Source organism: Lissotriton vulgaris, chromosome 6 (genome assembly GCF_964263255.1).
Source record: "Lissotriton vulgaris chromosome 6, aLisVul1.2, whole genome shotgun sequence".
NCBI classification, from domain to species: domain Eukaryota; kingdom Metazoa; phylum Chordata; class Amphibia; order Caudata; family Salamandridae; genus Lissotriton; species Lissotriton vulgaris.
The window spans coordinates 1,712,525,340-1,712,548,181 of record NC_141694.1 but is presented as its reverse complement, the minus strand read 5'-3'; the positions used below and the strand labels follow the sequence as shown (position 1 = coordinate 1,712,548,181).

At 47.6% G+C, this 22,842-nt stretch overlaps 1 protein-coding gene across 4 annotated transcripts in view; it reads left to right on the top strand.

Moving 5' to 3' along the window:
* The window catches only part of EPRS1 (glutamyl-prolyl-tRNA synthetase 1), a 470,400-nt gene that overhangs the window by 436,963 nt on the left and 10,595 nt on the right, over positions 1-22,842 (top strand). For all 4 annotated transcript variants that reach the window (XM_086927918.1, XM_086927917.1, XM_086927914.1 and 1 more), the window contains 2 exons: positions 807-967; positions 4,279-4,357. In XM_086927918.1, coding sequence (XP_086784044.1) covers positions 807-967; positions 4,279-4,357 — 240 coding nt within the window. The remainder of the gene's footprint in view (positions 1-806; positions 968-4,278; positions 4,358-22,842) is intronic.

Below are 22,842 nucleotides of genomic sequence, written 5' to 3'. Positions count from 1 at the left end.
AGTGTGGATCTCCTTTTTGAGTCATGTATCCATTATTGGTCAGTGTTGTGCAATAAATGTCTTACACTTCTCTGTGTTAGGCCTAAGGCTGCTCACCCACACTGCCACTGATAGAGCACTTTGGGTTTTACTTTGAGCCCTGTACACATTTGGGGGAACCCCTGAACTTGTGTGCACGGTATAAGCCCCTGGTGGTCATACCATATACAGAGCCAGCTTCCTCCAGCTTCGCACACAGGGTGTGTGCCATGTCGTGCTTTCGCATTTGTCTGCACCATTTTACATAGCCTGCAATAGCAGTCTGCATGAGTTATGGTGGCAAAATAAGTGCTGTAGCCCTTAGGGACCCTCTTTACTACCCATGCCCTAGATACCAGAATTACCATTTACTAGGGACTTACAGAGGTGCTAAAGGTCTTGCCAACCTTGCTTTAGGGAAAGAGCACTGGGGACCTGGTTGGCCGGAACCCAGTGCACTTCAGTCAAAATTTCATCAAATACCAGCAAAAGTGGGGATGACCTGTCTCTTTCTGTCTATCTCTCTTTAAATCAACTATGTTAGGTCGTCTGAAAATGTTGGTGGTTTGGAAGGGATCTCTTAGTTCCTGCTTAGCTTATTTGTTTATTATTTTTTTTGATAGGCTTACCTGAAGATTATTATCTGAAGTGCTTTAAATATTGTTACATTTAAAGTGAAAAATACACTGGATGCATTGTATTATACAATTATAATTAACCTGTTAATTTCTCTCCAATGATACATGTTTATTGATAATGCAAGTTTAACATTGACTACCTGCTTGTAGGGTGTTCCTATCCGGCTTGAAGTGGGTCCACGTGATATGAAAAACTCCCAGTTTGTTGCTGTAAAACGAGACACTGGAGAAAAGCTGACCATTGCTGAAAATGAAGCAGAGAGTAAACTGAAAGACATTTTGGAGGCTATACATTACAATCTTTACAACAGGTGAGGTTGCAGCACTACCCTTTATTTTATGATTGTAGTAATGTTGCTTAAACATGAGATACCTTGAAAAAACAAGAGACTTTGGCAGCACAGGGACAGTTTGTTTAATTAAACAATGCACCCGGGAGCACAGTCACAAGTATAGGTTCTGAGGACTGTCTCAATTTCCAATCGGTTTAACACAGACTTTTATACAGTTCATTAGATGTAATAAGATGTTTCAGACTAACATTTTTTGGTATGGACTGTGTACCTCTGTCTGTGGAGCCATAAATAAAGGTATTGGATGAGGAACCAGATGGGCCTTAACCTTGCGTTAACTCAGTTCTACCAGTGGCTAACGTGTCCAGATGTCCCGCATGGGGAGAGTGTGATCACTGCGTGTGTGCGGTGTCTTGCTTGTCTAAGTGTTCCTAACTTCATGTGGCATCTGACTTCATGGTGTTTTGGGAGCTTGCGCATCCCTCTGGCCATGTGCTTTTTTGGAGCCAATCGCCCTGGTCTATTGTGGTGTCATTGCACCTATCTATGGGATCGATCTGCGATTTCCTGTTTGCGTGTTCATCTGCTGGCTACGTGCTACCCCATCTGTGATCTTTAAGTCAGTCACCTCGGGCCTGGGTCTCAGGGCGATTTGGGTTGATGTGGAGTTCACAACAGGCTAATTCAGCAATAAAAATGCAAATTTGTTATTATACATGAATGTATCCTTATTCATATTGACCTAGACTTTCTCAATGTTAACATCCCCCCCCTGTTCTTGAATTTTCCACTACACTATTTAATCCATACTTCATGACAGTTACTTTATTGGGGGACTGTTATTTTTCGGTCCTGACCATTATTACTTTCCTATGTACTTGCATTTTATCCAATTTGAGGACTGCATATTTACAGAAGGAAATCCCCAATTGCACGGAGCCACATACAATCAAGAACACAATGGCTTGCACTATCCAGAAAGACGCGTGGGAGCCAGAACAGACCAATTTTAGAACCACTTTTGCTCGGGGGCAACTCCCTCCTCACGCATGCTTCTTTGTAAACCGTACAGTGCTTGTATGGCAAGAGTCATTCTGGTCATTCTTTGGGATAAACGTGCAGCTGGACCCACCAATTGTTGCAGACACCCTACCCTCCATCGCAGTCTTTAAGTCCAACACATACCGATGCTACATCACCATGAGGAGGATTGCTCTCAGTTCTTCTTTGATTAAATTAAGATCAAGCTAGTGCTATTCACCATTTTAAGCGTTTCCCATCTAGTGATTTGAAGCCAGCAGGCATTGGTTTTTGTCTGCATGATGAAGGGTATGGACCCTCCCACCGATACTTATGAGTCCGAGAACAGTCCGAACACTTCTGAACTTGTACTGAGCCCAGCCAAAATAATCTGCATTTCTTTTTTCACGAGCCTGATGCAGCAAGGTTGTCTTCTTCCTTTGCGGGTCCAGGTACAAGTCAGATAGTTCTTCTCCAGGAATGGCCACGGTCGAGGTGTGTATGTTGACGAGAGAACAAAGTCTGCGCCATCCAGGGTTGAGCTGTGTGTAGGCAAACTTGCTGCACTGCCAGTACATATCCATCAGCGTAAGGTGCCCCATTGCATATCTGAAATGTGCTGGATTGTGCCACTGTTTTCATTTGTGCCCAATGCAATTCTTCCTTTACCTCTGAAACATAAGGAATGCAGTGTAGGTTTCTGTACAATTAGGGTTTACCCCTTCCCTTATAGCCAAGTGTATCCACCCACGTCGGTATCCCAGATTTTCGGACATGGAATGTCTATGCTTATGTTCAATCCTTCCCTATGAGACCCATTTTTCTTCGCCTCATCGAGCTGGATGGCCCTACTCCATGTCGGGGATCCACTTGTTATTAAAGAAGACTGTCCCAGATAGGCTAAGGGCCACCCTTGGACCGCTAATGGAGTCAGGCAGGAACAGATACGTTTGTGCATTGAGTTAGGGTTTTGCTACCTCCAAGAATCTCTTCTCTGGAAAGTCTCGGGGCCAAACAGTAGCCTCCCCTTTGGTGCCCTTCCTGCGCGTCCTGTCTAGCTCAGTTTAAATATGGCTAGGCTCAGTGAAAAGCTATAGAACCATTGGGTTGGTCTCGTTACAGGTCAAATTTACTGCTAATTTGGTGGGTTCCACCTTGTTGGGCTGGATTTAGGTCCGTCTTCGTAATAGGTATAAGTGGAGAAGGCCTTTAGCTTTTTCAGGGGCTGCCTCGTGGGACAGGTAAAGTCCATCTCCGCCTACTGCGTGCAGTATCAGCAAACAGATGTAACACGACCTGGCTGATGTCTTAGAGCCCACAGCAGTCATGTGCCGATACCTTGTGTTGTGTAAAAGGGCCCTATGTAGTGCATGTGGAATACTAGTGTTTGGGTCGGTGTAATTATAAGTGACATGGGAGAGGTCCCTATGCAAGCGCTATGATAGTTTCTGAGCAGAGTCCATTTGGCCAGGCAGCTCTTTTGCAACAAATAGGTGCTGTTGCACCCAAATTAGACACACCCAGCGGAAAAAGCATATCCTCTGTGTTATGCCCAGGCGGTCCAAGTGACCAACACCTCTTACTTCTTTCAAATATCAGTGGCGTTGGAAAACAGGTGGCACGGAGAAACCATTTAAGATTTAAAAAAATTAGATTGAGATGTCAACTTTGACAATAAATAAAATAAATATTCACCTTTCCTAGCATGCTATCGAGAAAAGGTGGCTTCTGTGGGATCGCCCCCGAAGCAGCTGTGCGACTACTTGGCTAGGACATATAAAATAGCTAATATGCCAGTTTTCTGTCAATGGCAGGATGCTGAGGTTATCTTTGTATGCTTCTCCCTAATTTGATATACAGCACATTCTTTACTAAGGTTCTGATGTAGTCTCTTACCCTCTGTGACAGCTGCTTCAGGATGGACGTCCCCCTGTGGATTCAGCAGAACATCTGATCAATTGCTGTGTCTGCTCACCTTCCCTGTTGCACAAATGTGAATCCGGCCAGGTGGGGATCCCTTCCTTTGGCTACAGTCTGGTTCAAGGCACCAATCCGCTACTGGCTGGCTCGATAAAATGTTTCTTGAACATGAAATACCTTGAAAAAAACAAGAGGCGTTCAGCAAATCGGGAACAGTTCGTTTAAATAAACAAGGAGGATGGGAGCACAGTCACAGGCATAGGGTCAGACGACTGCCTCAATTTACAATTGGTTTAACACAGACTTTCATATAGTTCATTTGCTGTGATGAAATGTGTCGTGTGATGCTTTTTTGGTAAGGAATGTGTACCTCTGTCTTTTTCTACTAGGGCTTCAGAGGACCTGAAAAGTCACATGACTGTAGCAAACACAATGGAAGACTTTCAGAAGGAACTTGATTCTAAAAAGGTACTATATGGTCTTGGTTGCTCATAGATACCAGTTTCTACTGTTTATTTTAAATAACACTATTCTATTTGATCCTCCAACTTTATGTAACTATGTTGACCAATTTGAAAAGGTTGGCGTATAAGTATTCTACACCTTGAAACTGAAGTGCTGGTTTGAGACACAAGTCTGTTTCCAATGTGTTCTGTGGTCTGAACTATGAAAGAATTATTTTTGCAGGATGAGCAGCTCCGGTTCAAGAGAAAGCCTGGCCTCCACATTGGGCTTTATGAAATCTCAGGTTCAATAGGAGGTTGGCAGTGCTTCAACTCAGTGATCGGGATGAGGAATAAAATGAGCAGAGGTGGTGTGTCGAAGAGGTAAAGAAAGCTTTGTGACATATTCACATAGCCTTGAAGATGTTCCTCTTCTGGATTGGCAACCAGTGAAGGGATCTGAGATTAGATATTCTAGAGCATCTGTTTAGTCCAAGAGGTAGGCAGGCAGTTTCATTCGGAGTGTATTGCAGGTAGCTATGGAGTATGCAAGGATGCCATGATAAAAAGGTGAGCTAAATTAAGAGATTGGGGTGACTGTTCTGTACTAGTGGCCAGGAACACATGGTAGAGGTTTGTACAGAACCTTCATAAGAAGAAAATGGGCACTGGTACATTTATTGATGTGCATGGTCAAGGAGGATTTGGGAGTAAAAAACTAGCTCACAGATTTCAGGCTGAAACTGCAGAGGCAGCTGACTCACTTGATTCCTTAGGCTCCAGGAGCAGTAGCAGCAGGATCTACTGCCAAAGATGAGTACTTCTGTCCTACCTTTATTAAAGCATAGAGTTGTGGCATTCATCCAAGTGGCTACTTCTCTGACAGTCCTTGAACTGGGATAGACAGAGGTGAATATTGCCATCAAGATGCAGCATTAATATATTTGACACAGAAGGAACTGGGGGCAGTAGATAATAAAGGTTTTGCTACAGTGGGACTAGTAATGATGTTTCTGCTGTATTCTTCATACCACAGATATTTCACTTTCCGAATATCCCCAAACACCAGACTGATTACATAACTTCTTCAGAAATTGCTCCTGTTGCAGGTATCCTGTAATTGCTCCTTTGTGCTAGTAGGTGGCACGATCTGCTGCACACTGCAGTGCTGTCCAGGCTCTTGAAGAGATGGCCTATGCCAATGTAGGTGGCAATGCTGGTAGCAGAAACTGCTGACCAGTCCTAAGACGCACTGGCATTTGTTCATTAGTAGTCTTTTTACTTCCTTTTTGAAAACAGTAAAGGAGGTGATCCCACGCACAAGTGGTGGTAGAGAGTTCCAAATCTTTGGTGCAATCCCTGAGAAAGCTCTACAGCCTGCTCTCTTCTTCTGGAAGAATTGGGGTTTCTGAAGGAAAGTGCTTTAAGGTGTATTCTTGCCTCATAAGGCCACCAATTCAGTGCTTTCAAGGTTGGTGAAATGCGACTGTTTCTTTTAGTTCCTGATACAAGTCTAGCCGCAGCATTCAGAGCTGCTCTCAGCGGAGCAAGCCTGTATTTAGGGAGACCAGAGAGGGTGGTGCTTCCGTAGTCTAATCTAGGTAGTACTAGAGCTTGTACTGCAATTTTTAGATCAGCCTGAGGGACGAAGGGTTTGAGTTTCCTTAATATATTCATCTTGTGATTAGCTCCCTTGGTGGCAATAGAGATGTGCGACAGCATATTCAAATGTTTGTCAATGGAGAAGGCTAGGGTTTATGCAGAGTCTATGATGAGGGGGACACAGTCGAAGGAGGTTAGATGTTTTAACCAGAGGTCTATCTTCGGAGTGTGATTTGGAGGTGAGATGAGAATGAATTCAGTTTTTTTGGTGTTCAACATCAGGTGGTTGTTAGTGAGCCAGCTTTGCGTGTTCAGAAAAAGAGCAATGAAGTCATCTGGTGAGGTGAATTTCAGGTATAACTGGGTGTCATCCACGTACAGGTGATATAGAATGTTTGCTGATTCCAATGCATTTGCCAGAGGCTCCATTAAAAGATTGAAAAGAATGGGTGAAAGGGATGATCCCTGAGGCACACCAAGTATGACCATGGAAGGTTGCAAGAGTGAATTCTTCATCTTGAATCTTTGGGATCTGTTGTTCAGGAAGGAGGAGAACCATTGCAGCACAGTGCCTGAGAGGCCCATCCTTCTTGCCAATAGAGACAAGAGGTTGTCGTGCTTGACCGTATCGAAGGCGGGGGACAGATCAAGAATAATCAAAAGGCATGATTTGTTACGGTCAAGCATAATTAGTATATCATCCAAAATGTGAGTGAGTGCAGATTCTGTGCTGTGCCCTCTTCGGAATCCAGATTGGTGACAATCTTAAGACAGAGTTTCCCAAACTGTGGTCCGCGGACCCTCAGGGGTCCATGAGACATTCCCAGGGGTCCGCAGGACTAGAGTGCCTGTCGTAGTGAAAAAATGAAACGCCCATGCGTCCTCACAGCACGCAAGAGCTGTGAGTGTTGGTGCACGGGCGGCGAGACAACAATACAATCGGGAGGCGGGGCAGCGAGTGGGCAGCCAGGGGGGCGGGGCCGCAGGGGGCACAGGGGCGGGGGAAACTAGCGGAACAGAAGGCAAAAGGGGCACAAAAACAAGGAAAAGACGAGTGGCACAGAAGGCAGAAGGGCACAAAAACGAGGGGAAAACGAAGTGGAACAGGGGGCAGAAAGGCACAAAAAACGAGTGGAACAGAGGGCAGAAGGGTACAAAAAACGAGACAAGAACGAGTGGAACAGAGGGCAGAAAGGCACAAAAAACAAGTGAACAGCGGGCAGAAAAACACAAAAACGAGTGTCACAGAGGGCAGAAAGGCACAAAAAACGAGAGGAAAACGATTGGCACAGAGGGCAGAAAGGCACAAAAAACGAGGGAAAGACTAGTGAAACAGAGGGCAGACTGGCACAAAAAACGAATGGCACAGAGGCAAAATACTTGAAAAGTAACACCCTAGGCAATTGAGCACAATAGTTTTCCACAGGATCAAAAGATATATAGCAATAGACTAAAGCTGCTTAAAAAACATGTTTTTATTAATTAATTAACATAAGTTAAAAATGAGAACTTATAATATCACGTTAAAATAACAATGCGAATGTAAAAATTCCATAGGGTACAATTGACAGACATAAATTAACAATTTCTAGACATTAAAAAACTTAGTTAAAGTAGGTGGCATGAAAATTCGATCTCTACGCGCGTTTCGGCGGCCAGCGCCTTCTTCCTGGAGCAGCCACACAATATTAAGTAGTAATCTTAGCAGATGGTTAGTAGAGGACAGTTTTTTATAGAATTGATATTCAGATTCTGTCTTTTTTGAAAGCCTTTTCAATTTCAAATCGGATATGGCTGATAAAATAGACTTATTTGAATTTAACGCCCGCCAACTGGAACCCTTTAGGATAGATAGGTGCTTGGTAAGGTTTGTCCTTGGTGGTCTAGATTAGGGACCTTTATTCTATACTAGGTTTGACATGGTTTCTTGGTCTGTTGTTTCTTTTATGGCGCTGGTATGAACCTTGCAAAGTTGGTGATTCTCTTTACTGGTTTCTTAAGGAAAGGACTTCTTGATTCCCATTAGCGCTGAGTTCGGGTGATTAAAAGATCTCCCTGCCAAAGAATGATTAGCAGGGCTCCTTATGTCCAGTGGCGGGCGGTACGTCTCGTCAGATGCTGAGAGAGGCAAAATACAAAATACAGAAATATAGGGGCAGCTAAGAACAGAAGGCAGAACGGGCAGAGAAGCACGGGGGCAGCGAGGGGTACAGAAGGAAAGACCGGGCAGAGACAAGTCAAGTCAGAAATTTGTATAGCGCGCTACTCACCCAGAGGGTCTCAAGGCGCTTAAGGGAGAGGGGTTAGCTACTGATCGAACAACCAGGTCTTGAGTTGCTTCCTGAAGGAGAGGTGGTTCTGGGTAAGACGGAGGTGAGTGGGGAGGGAGTTCCAGGTCTTGGCCGCCAGGTATGAGAAGGATCTTCCTCCCATGGTGGCTCTTCGGATGCGTGGGATCGCGGCGAGGGCTTGGTTGGACGATCGTAGTTGGCGGGGGGGGGAGGTGTAAAAGTATAGGCGATTGTTGAGGTATCTGGCTCTTAGGTTGTGGAGGGCCTTGTGTGCGTGGGTGAGGAGACGGAACGTGATTCTCTCGCTGACTGGGAGCCAGTGCAGGTCTCTCAGGTGTTTGGATATGTGGTTGTGTCGAGGTAAGTCCAGGATGAGTCGAGCGGAGGCGTTCTGAATGCGTTGAAGTCTTTTCTGCAAAATGGCTGTGGTTCCGGGGTAGAGGGTGTTTCCGTAGTCAAGTCGGCTGGTGACAAGTGCTTGGGTGACTGTCTTCCTTATTTCGGTGGGAATCCATCGGAAGATCTTTCGGAGCATGCTTAGGATGTTAAAACATGATGATGAGACGGCATTGACTTGTTTGGTCATCGAGAGGGAGGAGTCTAGGATGAATCCCAAGTTGCGAGCATGGTCCGTTGGTTTGGGTGCGCTGCCTAGGGCCGGGGGCCACCATGAGTCGTCCCAGGCAGAGGGGGATGATCCTAGGATGAGGACTTCCGTCCTGTCCGAGTCCAGGCCTCCTCTGCCGAGTTTCGGTCAGCAGCAGGAGGTCAGACTTGTGTCGGTGGCAGCAGCATCCATTTTGTGATGCTGAGGCTCTTTTAGTAATCAACCGCATTTTAGTAAAGTAACATGTCTTCTCCCTCTAGAAGGGTGGAATGCTATCCCCGTCGACAGGACTGTCGAGGGGATAGTATTCCAAATCGTGTGACGCCTTACACAACATGTTTTGATAAAGCCAAACCAAAGTTAGCACATAACCGCGATGGATTATAATGCACTTAAGAGTATATGGTCTGGCATTATCCTGGATCAGCTTAGAGAGTTGTTCCCGACAGCTGCAGACAGGCTCAGCTCATGCTCGAGCACCATCTCACGTTAAACCACACACTCTGCCTCCAGGATTGATAAGGCCTTCCATAGGAGTGACTCATAGGTTTATATGTGTCCAGATATAGGTTTAGATATAGGTATACTATATCTAAGCAAGAGTTGATTACACCAACTTGCCCCAACTGAGTGATCAGCCAGTTGTGTCAATTTAAGAACCAGCCAGGGGTGGCAAAAGCTATGCTGCAGCCCTTGGTAGGCTTTGGATGCACCTATGCCCATGGCACCTATGGTGCACTGTATAGGGGCTGACCAGGTGTCCATTACCAATTTGGTTATGTACCTATAGTACATGTCTGTGAATTTAGAGAGAGAACAGCCGGCTGTGGGTCTGATTAGCAGGCCCACAGCCACATTAAGTCGAAAACCAGGGAAGCAAAAAGCAAAAATTGGGGTGACCATAGGATAGCAGACCCTACTCTCCTACAAGTGTCCACTAGAAAGAACATTACTGAACGCAAGTCACTTGTTCGTCAATGATTAGGGCACATAGAGAATTATTGGCTGATGTGACGATGAATGAAGCAATTCGATACCAGGGAAATGCTGAAGGGCTTCAATCATATCCTACTGGCAAATCTTATAAGTACTATGATGTTAAATATCCATATACGAGATTTAAGTCTAAATGGTCTTGAAATAACAAGTGACATGGCATGCTCTTTAAAATCTCCTGGTGATATCGCAGGAACACATAGTACTTAACCTTTGACCTGGGTGATTTAGTCGTAAATCACACCACACATAATTTTGATTCGATTGAAATCGCAAAAAATGTATAAATATCATGTTCGAGGCACATGGGCTGCAGACCACACACTATAGCATTAGATCACCATCTGGTGGTGGGCCCAGGTGATGACACTTTGTAGTTGTCTTGGAAGAGTCTTGGTCTGTTGGGTGACTCCTCCCTTAGATAGTAGTGTGCATGGGCATCGACTCCATCCTCAGATTGTTTTTTTTCGCCATCGGGCTCAGATGTGTTCATCGTTCGGTCCCGTTACCAATCTCTTTTAGTACCCATAAATCAATCTACAACATCGACATTGTCTTCGACACTGATTCCGGTTACCCACGTCGAAGAAAGGATACACTTCTCGATTCCAGCGTTCGTCTGGGCCGTCGGGCCCAACTGCGCCATTGGGCCTTTGGCTCATGGAAAGAACACCCTTCAAGAAGTGCCCTCAGTGTGAACACAAATTTCCCCACACCTTCTTCATGAGGTTTGCAACCTGTGCTTGTCTCCAGAGCACGAGAATCGAGACTGTGAGGCCTGCGTTTCATTCCAGGCCAAGAAAGCCATCAGGGACCGTCGAGCTCGAAGAGCTATGGCGCAGTCATCAACGTCGACACCAGACCTCATCATCGACGAGGCGCTGATTGAAGTAGACGCTGAAGAACAGCAAGAAGAAGTCGCTTCCAAAGCAGAGGATTCAGTTTCCGTAGACGAGGATCGATCCGAAGATGACTATCTACTTCCAGCTGGTCAACAGGTCGTGAGTAAGAGTGTCGACCCTATTCACCCCACCATATCTGGGCAGGCTTCGGTTCCACCTCCACCCAGGTGCACACCGACCAAAACCTTCCGACGCCCCGCCTTCAGGCTCGGCAGCGAAGGGTACTAAAAATCCTCCAGTCAACTGGGGCTCGAGTCAGTCTGTCGGTCCCGAAAAGCAGAAGGTACATAAACCAAAGTCCACACCGGCACCAAAACATCCATTGGTACCGAAAACAGGCGAACCGAAACAAGTTCGGCGCCTGAAGAGGTTCCCAAAGTTACCGAATGGAAAACTGCTCTGGTTCTGAAAAAAGCGGACCCGAAAACAGTTCCGATATCGAAACCTGTTTCGGCTCCAAAGGCAGACGAATCTAGACACATGGGAACAAAAGCTTCGGATCCAAAAAGTACAGATCAAAGAAAAGACACAAAAAGCCTTTGGAACCGAAACCAAGAACCTTTCCAAAGACAATAGACACTGCAAAGTCTAAAACTTTCGGCCCCAAAACAGATAAGTCGACGCCGAAAAAGGATTTGCCAATAGAAGAGCTTTTCCAGCCTGATGCAAGGCAAAAAAACTCTTAACATTCATCCAAAGACTGGACATGTATACACAGTGCCTGAAAAGAGGAAAATGGACTATCCTAAACCCCACCCCCAGTTCCTCTTAAAAAGAATGTTCAAACTTCCCTGAAGTAGAAATGCCAGTAGATATCTCTCCTGTACATTCTCCAGCCAGTACACCTAGCTTTATACCACAACATGAGGACTATGGGGATACCTACTCACAAGAGGTAGAGAGTGAACATCAAATGGATGATGTAAATGATCCAGATGATATGGCTGGGCCATCAAGTGACCCATGGGAAGACTATAATGCACAAGATGAACAGATCTACCACAAGACGAGGCATACCCGTCTAGGCCATCTCCCCCTGATGACACCATTGGGTTCACACAGCTCATTCATAGAGCAGCCACTTTCCATGAAGTAGACTTACATACAGATCCAATAGAAGAAGACTTTCTAATGGACACACTGTTATCCTCACATAAAACCACTACCACTTTGACAATACTTAACGGAGTGGTAAGACACGCACCAGAAATATTTAACGCCTTAGCTGCGGCCGTTATTTTGGCGCAGTGCTGGGCGTTCCAAAGAGTGGGCGGGGCCTCGTCGGCCGATGACCTTTCGCAGCACCAGCCAGGTAGTGCTCCGAACGTTCAGCGGCCGACAGCAGCAGCTATGCGGTTAAAGACCCAGTCAGAGCCAGAGTAATTAACCCTAAGCTAGAAAAGAAGTACAAAGTGGCTCCAACTGACCCAGTATAGATTAACGGTCCGTTGCCATTACCCTCAACGGTAGTGTCAAATGCGAGAAAGAGAGCTAACTCGCAGACAACAGGGGATGTTCCACTCCTGATAAAGAGTCTAAGCTTTTGGATGCCTCAGGAAAACGCACCATCTCTAAGGCAGCCAATATATGGAGGATTGCTAACACTCAAGCTCTGTAAGTGAGATATGACAGAGCTCATTATGATGAGTTAGTCACTCGTGCAACACTTGCCAGAACAATATAAGACTAGGGCTTCTGACCAAATACAGGAAGGCAAGATTATAACAAATACCTCCATCAGATGCGTGCTAGACACAGCATCTAGATCAGTAAACACAGCGGTACTGTTGCGCAGACATTCATGGTTGCGCATCTCTGGGTTTAAACCAGAAGTACAAGCCAGTATATTAAACCAACCATTTGACCAACAGCATCTTTTCGGCCCAGCAGTGGACAGTGCACTAGAAAAGATGAACAAAGATACTGATACAGCAAAATCAATGGGAGCCTTACAAACGCAAAGCCATAGACCTTCCTTTCGTCGCTCCTCATATAGGGGCGCCTCTAAAGGTTTCCAAACTGATAACACCTCCTCTTCTTACAAAGCGCCCAACCAAACCTCACCCAGTAAGGGATATTATAGACGATGGTATTGAGGAAACAACAATAAGGGCAGAGATAGAGGGAACAACAATCGTAACGCCTCTACCCCCAATAAGTGACTTCCCTCCCATCCGACCATTCCACTCCTGTCGGGGGGACATTGCAACAGTCTGAAAGAAACAGGTTAGTATTAGATTCCTTACCTTCGAATATCCCCAGGCATCACTGGATCCGGAAACCTTTGCGTAGCAGTACCCTTGCGTGTCGGTAGGCGTCGTCTGCGGCTCCGCGTCCGTCATCGGCGTCGTCGTTGGCGCTGGGATGACTTCGCCGGAGTACTTAGACGCCGCCCTCACTCGCTGACTTCAGTTATTCTTTTTTCCGCGCCAGCAAGCGCCGATCCGGAAAAAGTTGCTCCCATAGTCAATTTTTGACTAACTTTTTCGATCCTTTTTGATCGTCTTTCAAAGTCTCTCGACTCCGACAGTGCTGGTAGGGATGCCCGGGTTCAAACCCTGTGCCGATTGTTGCCGAATGATGTCAGTAACCGACCCCCATCGCCAGTGCCTTCACTGTCTGGGCCCCAACCACGACGACAAGTCTTACTCGGACTGCCTGGCCCTGATGTCCAAAGCTAGACGGGAGCAGTCCCGCAAGCGACTCGAGCTCCGGCAGTCAGCCCTGCGCAGCTCGAGGTCCCGATCCGGAAGGAGGTCGAGGGACCGGTTGGGGGCCGGAGTCACCACTGATCCGGGAGTAGTCATCGGTCTTCAGGCTCAAAGTCCTTAGGTAAGAGGCACAAGAAGTCGAAGAGGCGACTTCGCTCTTCTGTCTCCCCCCTACGCTCGCACGACGCGGCCGGGGGTTCGGGCGACACCGCCCACGCGGCTCCGCCTGCTCCATACCTGTCGGCCCCTGGGCAGAACGCGACGCCGGAGGAGATCGAGGCCTTCCTCATGGCCATGAGGTCGCTAACTCCTCCTTCGGGTTCCGCGGCGCCTTCGGGCCAAGCGGCCCCGACTGGGTCCCCAAGCGTGCCGGGTGCTTCGGCCCCGGCGCCTTGGGTGCTTCGGCCCTGGTGCGGTCGGCTACTTCGTTCCCGACGCCGCATGGCCCCGCCGTATCTGGCTCCGGGTCGTCGCCGGTCGACCTCGCCGGGGCCGGCACCCAGTGTTTCGCCCCCAGCGCCGTCCCAGGACGACGTCGTCCCCGGTCCTACCCAAGATTCGGATCCGGCGTCGGAGCAGCGCCGTATTCTACGCTGCTTGGAGATTTCTATTTCTATGATCCGGACCCATCCTTTGAACCTGAGTACCAGGTGTGGGTGGCGAGGAGGATTGGGAGATGTCTGAGGACCCTCTGGCACGTGAGTGCCAGACTTCTCAGGACTGGACATGTGAGCTTGGGGAGGCCAGTGGTCTGGACACTTCGCCCGACACTGGTTTGGTCTCCCCTCCTACCGTGGCTACGGAGGAAGGGGCTGCCTATAGTGTGGTGCTGATGTGGGCTGCCAAGGCCTTGGGCCTTGAGCTCCCCGTCGCGGCTGTGAGGACTAACCTCCTTACTGAGGTCCTTAAACCGCAGGCAAGCTGGGCCGAGCCTCTGCTGCCTTTTTAATGAGGGCTTATCAGACGCTCTTCTGGGCACTTGGTCCAAGCCCGCTACAGGTCCGGCTGTATATAGGAATGTGGCCAGGCGCCACCGCCCGGCTCCGGCAGACCCTTGCTTCCTGTCCACCCAGAGAGCCTGGTCATCCAGGCCTCTAAGTCCCAGACCGCATTCCAGACGGCTCCCCCCGATCGGGAATCCAAGAGGTATGAGCAATAAAGGAAACAGGTATTCTCCTCCCTGAGTTTGGGGTTGCGATCAGTCAACACCGCGTGCCTCTTGGGCCGTTACACCAACTCTCTGTGGGACACGGTCGTGCTTTCACAATGTCCGGAGGAGGCCCGGACGAAACTCGCCCAAGCCCTTGCGGAGGGTCGAGATGCGGCACGATATTCCATCCGATGTGGGCTGGATACCACGGACTCACTGGGCAGAGCAATGGCAACGAGGGTGGCGATTCATCGCCACGCCTGGTTGAGGTCTGCCAACTTTTCGGCTGATGTCCAAAACACCCTTATGGACATGCCGTTAGATGGCCGCCGCCTCTTTGGCGACAAGGCAGACCATGCGCTTGAGCGCTTTAAGGACTCCAGGGCAATCACGAAGTCCTTGGGCCTCTCAGCCCCGCGCCAGCAAACGGCTGCCTTTCAATCCTTTCGTGGACAAGGAAGGGGTGCCCCCACGCGTCCTGCCAGCCGTGGCGGCGGTCGGGCACAACGGCGAGGCCAGTCCACATCTACCCCTGCAGCATCCGCCTCAAAAGCCTCCTAGTCCGAGCTTTCAGGCCCATGTGGCACCAGTGGGGGGCAGGGTTCGCCATCACCACCTCCACTGGCGCACTGTCACATCGGACAGGTAGGTGCTGCAAATCATTCAAAGAGGCTACTCCCTCCTCTTCAAGGCGACCCCTCCAGCCATGCCACCGCAGTACCACCGCGTGTCGGGGGTTCACTTGAAACTTCTACAAGAGGAAGTTACGGCCCTCTTGGCCAAGGGGGCCGTCGAGCGCGTTCCTGGGCAAGAAGTAGGGTGTGATTGTTACTCCCACTACTTTCTGGTACCCAAGAAGGGCAAAGGGGGCCTATGCCCTATCTTGGACCTGCGGAACGTCAACGGCTTTCTTAGGAAGGAGAAGTTCAAGATGCTGACAGTGGCTCAGGTCTTAGCTGCCCTGGACCCGGGAGACTGGATGGTCGCGTTGGACTTGCAGGACGCTTATTTTCATATCCCCGTCCTGCCGGCCCACCGTCGTTACCTGCGGTTCACAGTAGGCCACGAGTACTTTCAGTTTACCGTGCTCCCCTTCGGCCTTACCAGCGCCCCACGGGTGTTCACGAAAGTGATGGCGGTGGTCGCAGCTCATCTGCGCAGGTTAGGGGTTTCAGTCTTCCCCTACCTTGACGACTGGTTGTTGAAGGCAGGCTCGCCCCAGACAGTCGTCAGCCACCTCCAGACTACGGCCGACCTCCTGCACCTGTTGGGGTTCTCCATCAATGTGCCGAAGTTAAACCTGTGTCCCTCTCAGAAGCTCCTCTTCATCTGAGCGGTTCTAGACTCGATGCAGTTTCGGGTTTATCGTCCCGAAAAGCGGGTTCGGGATATTCAGGCTCTGATTCAGATCTTTTAGCCGTTATCCCGAGTCTTGGTCAGGTTGACGCTGCGGCTTCTGGGGCTGATGGCCTCCTGCATCCTTCTGGTGCATCACGCCAGGTGGCGGATGCGGTCTCTGCAGTGGGACCGGACGTTTCAGTGTGCCCAGCATCAGGGCAACCTGTCCGACTAGGTCTTGATCTCGGAGGGCACTGCAAGACAGTTGCAGTGGTGGCTCACGGACCGCGATTGGGTCAGCTGCAGATCCCTTTCCCTACCCCAACCGGAGCACATAGTTGTGACTGACGCGTCCCTCCAGGGCTGGGGCGGCCACATGGGAGAGGCGGAGATCAGAGGCCTCTGGTCTCCGGCGGAGTCCCAGCTCCACATCAACCTTCTGGAGCTGGAGTGTAGTGCAGGTGTTCACGGACAACACCACCGCCATGTGGTACTGCAACAAACAGGGCCGGGTGGGGTTGTGGACCCTATGCCAGGAGGCTCTGCGCCTCTGGCAGTGGCTGGAACATCAGGGCGTGACCCTGGTGGTTCGACACCTGGCAGGTTCCCGGAACGCCAGGGCGGACGAACTCAGCCGTAGGTGCATGATGGATCACGAATGGCGTCTGGACTCGGATGTGGCACAAGGCCTCTTTCAGCAGTGAGGAGAGCCTTGGTTAGATCTATTCACCACAGAAGAGAACGAGCAATGTCATCAGTTCTGCGCGTTGGAATTTCCAAGGCGGCAATCGCTCAGAGACGCTTTTCGTCCCGAGTGGAGCTGCGGTCTGTTGTACGCCTTTCCGCCTATACCACTTCTGCCCAGAGTGCTGAATATCAGACGCGACCCGGCCCAAGTTTTCCTTGTGGCTCCGGACTGGCCACAAAGATATTGGTATCTCGAGCTACTCAGCATGTCTGTTGATCCCCCGATTCGTCTGCCTCTTCAGGAGGGCCTTCTGTCGCAGCAGCAGGGGATGGTCCTCCACCCGAACCTGTCCAGTCTCCACCTCCATGCTTGGAGATTGAGTGGCGACAGTTGAGGCCATTTGACTTGCCTCCTGAAGTTTGTATTGTGATTCTGGTAGCCAGACGTCCATCCACAAAGTCGGTATATGCCTGCAGGTGGAACAGATTTGTGGCATGGTGCACAGCAAAGGCTGTGCATCCACTATCTGCCCCCCTTTCTGAGGTTCTCCTCTTCCTTCTTTCTCTTGCCCTGCAGGGCTCTGCTCTGGGCATTATCAAGGGCTACCTTTCTGCCCTCTCCGCCTTCTTAAAGCTACTTGATCAGCCTTCTTTGTTCAAGTCCCCGATTGTTAATAGGTTCTTGAAGGGCATCACTCATATGTTCCCCACTGTTCCTTTTGTGATGCCCCAGTGGGACTTGAACCTGGTTCTGACTTACCTGATGTGCGCTCCTTTTGAGCCACTTCATAACTGTCCTCACCGTCTTCTTACATTTAAGACTGCTTTCCTGGTTGCCATCACCTCTGCCAGGAGAGTGAGTGAGCTCCAGGCTCTTTCCTCCAAGCCTCCTTTCCTTTCTGTCCATCCGGACAAGGTTGTGTTACGGACAATACCCTCTTTCCTGCCCAAGGTAGTCACAGCTTTCCACATCGGGCAGTCCATCACCTTACCCACCTTCTTTCCGCCTCTGCATCCCTCTAAAGAGGAAGAGCAGCTCCACCGTCTGGACCCAAAACGTGTGCTCTTATACTATCTGGATCGCACACGCCAGTTCCGGGTGGATGATCAACTCTTTGTTGGTTACGCGGGCGGTAAGAAGGGACGGGCGGTGTACAAACGGACCATCTCCCGGTGGGTCGTGTTGTGCATCAAGGCATGCCACTCTTTGGCTAAAAAGGAGCCTCCTGTTGGGCTGAGGGCCCATTCCACTCGGGCCACGGCGGCTACTACTGCCCTGGGCCGGGGAGTCCCCTTGCAGGACATCTGTCAGGCAGCTACGTGGGCCTCGCTGCACACGTTCGCAAGACACTACTGCCTGGACAGCCAAGTCCAGAGGGATGGCTTCTTTGGCTGTTCCGTCCTCCAGGACTTTCTAGTGTGATTATTGGTTCGCAGACCCACCACTCTGGTTGGTATTGCTGGGGTATCTATTCTAAGGTAAGGAATCTTATACTCACCTGTTTCTTTCAGATGCACAAGTTATTTACCTTCGGTAACAATATATCTGTAAGAAAAAGTAGTTAGTATTAGATTCCTTACCGCCCCACCTAACCTCCCTGTTCTGCGAACCGATATCTAGGGTTAATGCCATCCCCTTTCAGGGCCCTAGTTTCATGACACCAGTGTTGGTTTTCATCATGGCTCAGCGTTTCTGGCGTGGAAAAGCTGTGTATGAGAACTGACGTCAGAGCATGAGGGCGACGTCTAAGTACTCAAGCAACGTCATCCCGGCGCCAACGACGACGGATGCGGAGCCGCAGACGACGCTACCGACGCGCAAGTGTACTGCTACGCAAAAGTTTCCGTATCGAGTCTGACGCCTGGGGATATTCTAAGGTAAGGAATCTAATACTAACTACTGTTTCTTACAGATATATTGTTACCGAAGGTAAGTAACTTGTGCGTTCCTACCTGTCTGGAACTCTATCACCACAGACAGGTGGGTGAGACAAATAATTCATTCAGGTTATTGCCTGGAGCTCACTTCCACTCCTCCAACAATACCACCCAGACAGCGTCCCAAGTCACAGGAACACCTCATACTATTAAGACAAGAGGTGAAATCTCTACTGTAAAAGAATGCAATAGAACCAATCCCAAAACAGCATCAAAACACAGGGGTTTACTCTCTTTATTTTCTCATACCCAAAAAGGACGGGTTCCTCAGATCTATTCTAGATTTAAGACCCCTAAACCTGTACATACAATGGACCACTTTCATATGGTCACACTACAACAGGTTCTACCGTTGCTAAAGGAAGGCGACTTCCTTGCCACACTAGACCTCAAGGACGCCTACTTCCACATTCCCATTCATCAATCTCACAGAAAGTACTTATAGTTTGTACTAGAAGGCAAACACTACCAATTCAAAGTACTCCCTTTCGGAGTAACTACAGCACCTCGAGTGTTCACAAAGTGTCTAGCGGTGGTAGCTACACACTTAAGAAGGGACAACATTCATGCCTTCCCATATCTGGACGACTGGTTAATAAGACAAAAATCATACAACCAATGTGTGAAAGACACGCATCAGATGATCTGTCTACTGCACAAATTAGGGTTTACAGTAAATCAAAAGAAGTCAGATCTCCAACCGTCCCCCTCTCAACAGTATCTAAGTGCCGCAATAGATACTTCCAAAGCAATAGCATACCCCAACCCAACAAGAATTCAAAATATGCACATCAAACGATTCCAGCCACAACACTCACTACAAGGCTCGAGTGTTCATGCCACTAATAGGAATGATGGCATCTTGCATTTTCATAGTACCATACGCAAGACTACAAATGCGCCCCATACAAGAATGCTTAGCAAGTCAATGGAATCAGGTTCAGCAACAAATAACAGATCTAGTGGTGGTAGACGACGGGACATTTCGCTCTCTGCAATGGTGGAACACCAAAAACAATTCCAAGGGCCGGCCGTTTATAGAGCCTGTTCCACAAATGATACTAACTACAGACGCATCTCACAGGATGGGGAGCACATTTACAAAGTCACACAGTACAAGGTACATGGCTGCAACAAAAGCTATTCCACATAAATCATCTGGAGTTACTAGCGATTTTTCTAGCTCTAAAATCGTTTCAACATTACCTGTCAAACAAAGCTGTACTGGTCCGGACGGACAATATGACAGCAATGTGCTACATTAAAAAGCAAGGAGGGACACACTCCCTACAGTTCTCCCGAATGGCGCAGAGCATATGGAGGTGGGCTATTCCTCAAAACATTTTCCTACTAGCAGAACATCTACCAGGAGTTCACAATCAAGTGGCAGATCTGTTTAGTCATCAGAGACAATAGATACAAGAATAGGAACTTCATCCCAAGTTCTTCAGGCATTTTTTTCAAATGTGGGGTCAACCAGACATAGATCTGTTTGCTACGCATCACAACTCCAAATGCCCAAGCTTCCCTGCCAGATACCCACATCCATTATCCAAAGGCAATGCGGTATGGATGAACTGGTCAAACAAATTTGCGTACACCTTTCCACCTCTCCCACTAATTCCATTAGTGGTACTCAAGCTACAGAAACATTCTCTCGCATTGATTCTCATAGCACCAATGTGGGCAAGATAACCGTGGTACACCACGCTGCTAGACCTCTCAGTAGTACCACATCACAAATGAAAACTCTCCCCACATCTACTAACACAGAACGATGGAGAGATAATGCATCCAGACCCAATGCAGCTCAATCTAGCGATCTGGCTCCTGAGGTCTTAGAATTTGGATATCTAAATTTAAAGTGGAAAAGGTTTATTGTGTATTGCATAAATAACAACATCACCCCACTAGATGTTTCCATACAAAACATCATATGCTATCTGTTACATCTGCAAAGATTTAACTTAGCGTAGTCTTCAATCAGGTTACATCTCGCTGCTATAGCAGCATCTCTTTAAAACAGACAACATTTGTCATTGTTTAGAGTACATTTAATCAAAGCTTGTATGGAAGGACTCAAAAGAATAATTCCTCCCAGAATCCCACACTCTCCAGTATGGAATTTAAATATTGTTTTCACCAGACTTATGGGTCCACCTTTTGAACCATTGCATAAGTGTGAATTACAGTTTCTTACATGGAAAGTTGCTTTTCTAGTGGCAATTACCTCACTGAGGAGAGTAAGAGAGATTCAGGCATTAACAATTCAAGAACCATTTATACAACTTCATCACAATGAACTGGTTCTTAAAACAAATCCAAATTTTCTGCCAAAGGTCATTTCACAGTTCCACCTCAACCAATCTATTGAGTTGCCTTTATTTTTTCCCCAACCGCAAACGGTTATTTCAAACTACCGCAACAGATGCGGGTGGTCGCTGCTAAGGGAGAAACTGCTGTGCAATCTATGCTATAGTGTGTGGTCTGCAGCCCATATGCCTCAAACGGAAATTGCTACTTACCAGTATGCATCTGTTCTTGGCATGTAGGGCTGCAGAGCCACACACGCCCAACCGCCTACCTGTATCTGTTCCAGTATTATCTTATTTAGATACACAACTCATGGTCATCTTTATCTGTATTCATACAAACTCCATCATTTGCCCAGTGGCGAAAACAATCTGAGGATGGAGTCGATGCCCATGCGCACTACGATCTAAGGGAGCAGTCACCCAACATACAAACACTCTTCCAAGACAACAACAAAGTGTAATCATCCGGGCCCACCTCCAGATGGTGATCTAATGCTATAGTGTGTGGTTCTGCAGCCCTACATGCCAAGAACAGATGCATACTGGTAAGTAGCACTTTCCTTCCACACTAAGTGTTAAACTAATGAATCACATCAGTACCCCTCAGAAACAGATAAAAGACAGACCCAGCACTCATAAGTGGATGCAAGGGGGTTGCAGTTGAAAACCCTAGGGACACCAAGTCAACCCACTGCCATCATTTTTTTTCTACTATATAATGAATGGCTACCAACATTGCCGCATATACCAAAGTGTATAATATCTCCGCTGGAGATCAGGAATCCAATTGTAGTGCAGCCATATGTCTTTTAAAATGGTTATACGTAAGTAGTTTTCGGACGAGGTTGTTGATTTGCTGTATAAAATGTTAGTGGAAAAGAATGGCAAATGTCCAATGACCGACTTTGTGCATGAAATGGGGAGAGACTGGAATGGCTGCAATAGCAAAGAAGCAGTAAAGTCGGTAAAGTGATGTACCTTTTCGGATCCTTTGAAACCTACAGTCAAAATGGCCGATGTAGATTCAGGGACCCATTAAAAGATCCAAAGTTCTCAAGATTCTTATCTTTGAAAATCGCAATGCAGATTTTCTTTAGATAAATGTGGAAGACTGTCTGGTTACCCATTAGCTTAGAAGAGATAGGACTGGGTTTCCTGCAGTTCACTTATTGTTTTGTTACATCAGGATGAATCGTGTCTGAGCAATTTGAGTAGAAGTAGGTCACAGAGTACTGTCCCGAAGGATAGCGTGGTCTGACTATAAAAACTGCATTGTTCAATTGTGCTTTTACCAAGGAATGCCCTCTGCTCCATCACCCCCTGATGGATCCTTGTGTTCTGGCTAAACTACAGCCATCTTCAGACTTTGTCTCTGCAGCTTAAAGTTTACGCCTGGCTATTAGCACTTTCAGGGGAATGTATTTAAGTCATTATTTTCTCAAAATAGAGTTACTCCAGTTAGGCCAAAAGTGACGGGGTAATTACAACTTAGGACAACAACATTTCCCTTCTGTACCTTAATAATGACCGTAAGTAGTATACACTGAACCAAGTTCACACAAACAAATGATGAGAATCCGACAATTATAATATATCGAAATACATTTATTTCATACAATACACATAAGTTCATAACAGTTCGGTTTTTAAAGTCTATTAAAAAATACAGTCAAATGATTGGTCTAGTTATCAACATTCACATTTGTATAAAAAGGTACTTGTATATATCTAGAGTCCTAGACAAAAGCTATTTTAACTTCTCTTTAAAAACTTTGTAATTTCCCTGTTGCAGAGTCCATTTCATAAACATAGTGTATACTACTTATGGTCATTATTACGGTACAGAAGGGAAATTTTGTTGTCCTAGGTTTAAGTCATTCTTTTACGTGCCCTGCTCCCATTTTCCCTAAGAGGTGTCTTCAGTGGGATAATGTTATTAAAACCTACTCCACCGTCTGCCAAAGTAGAGTCTT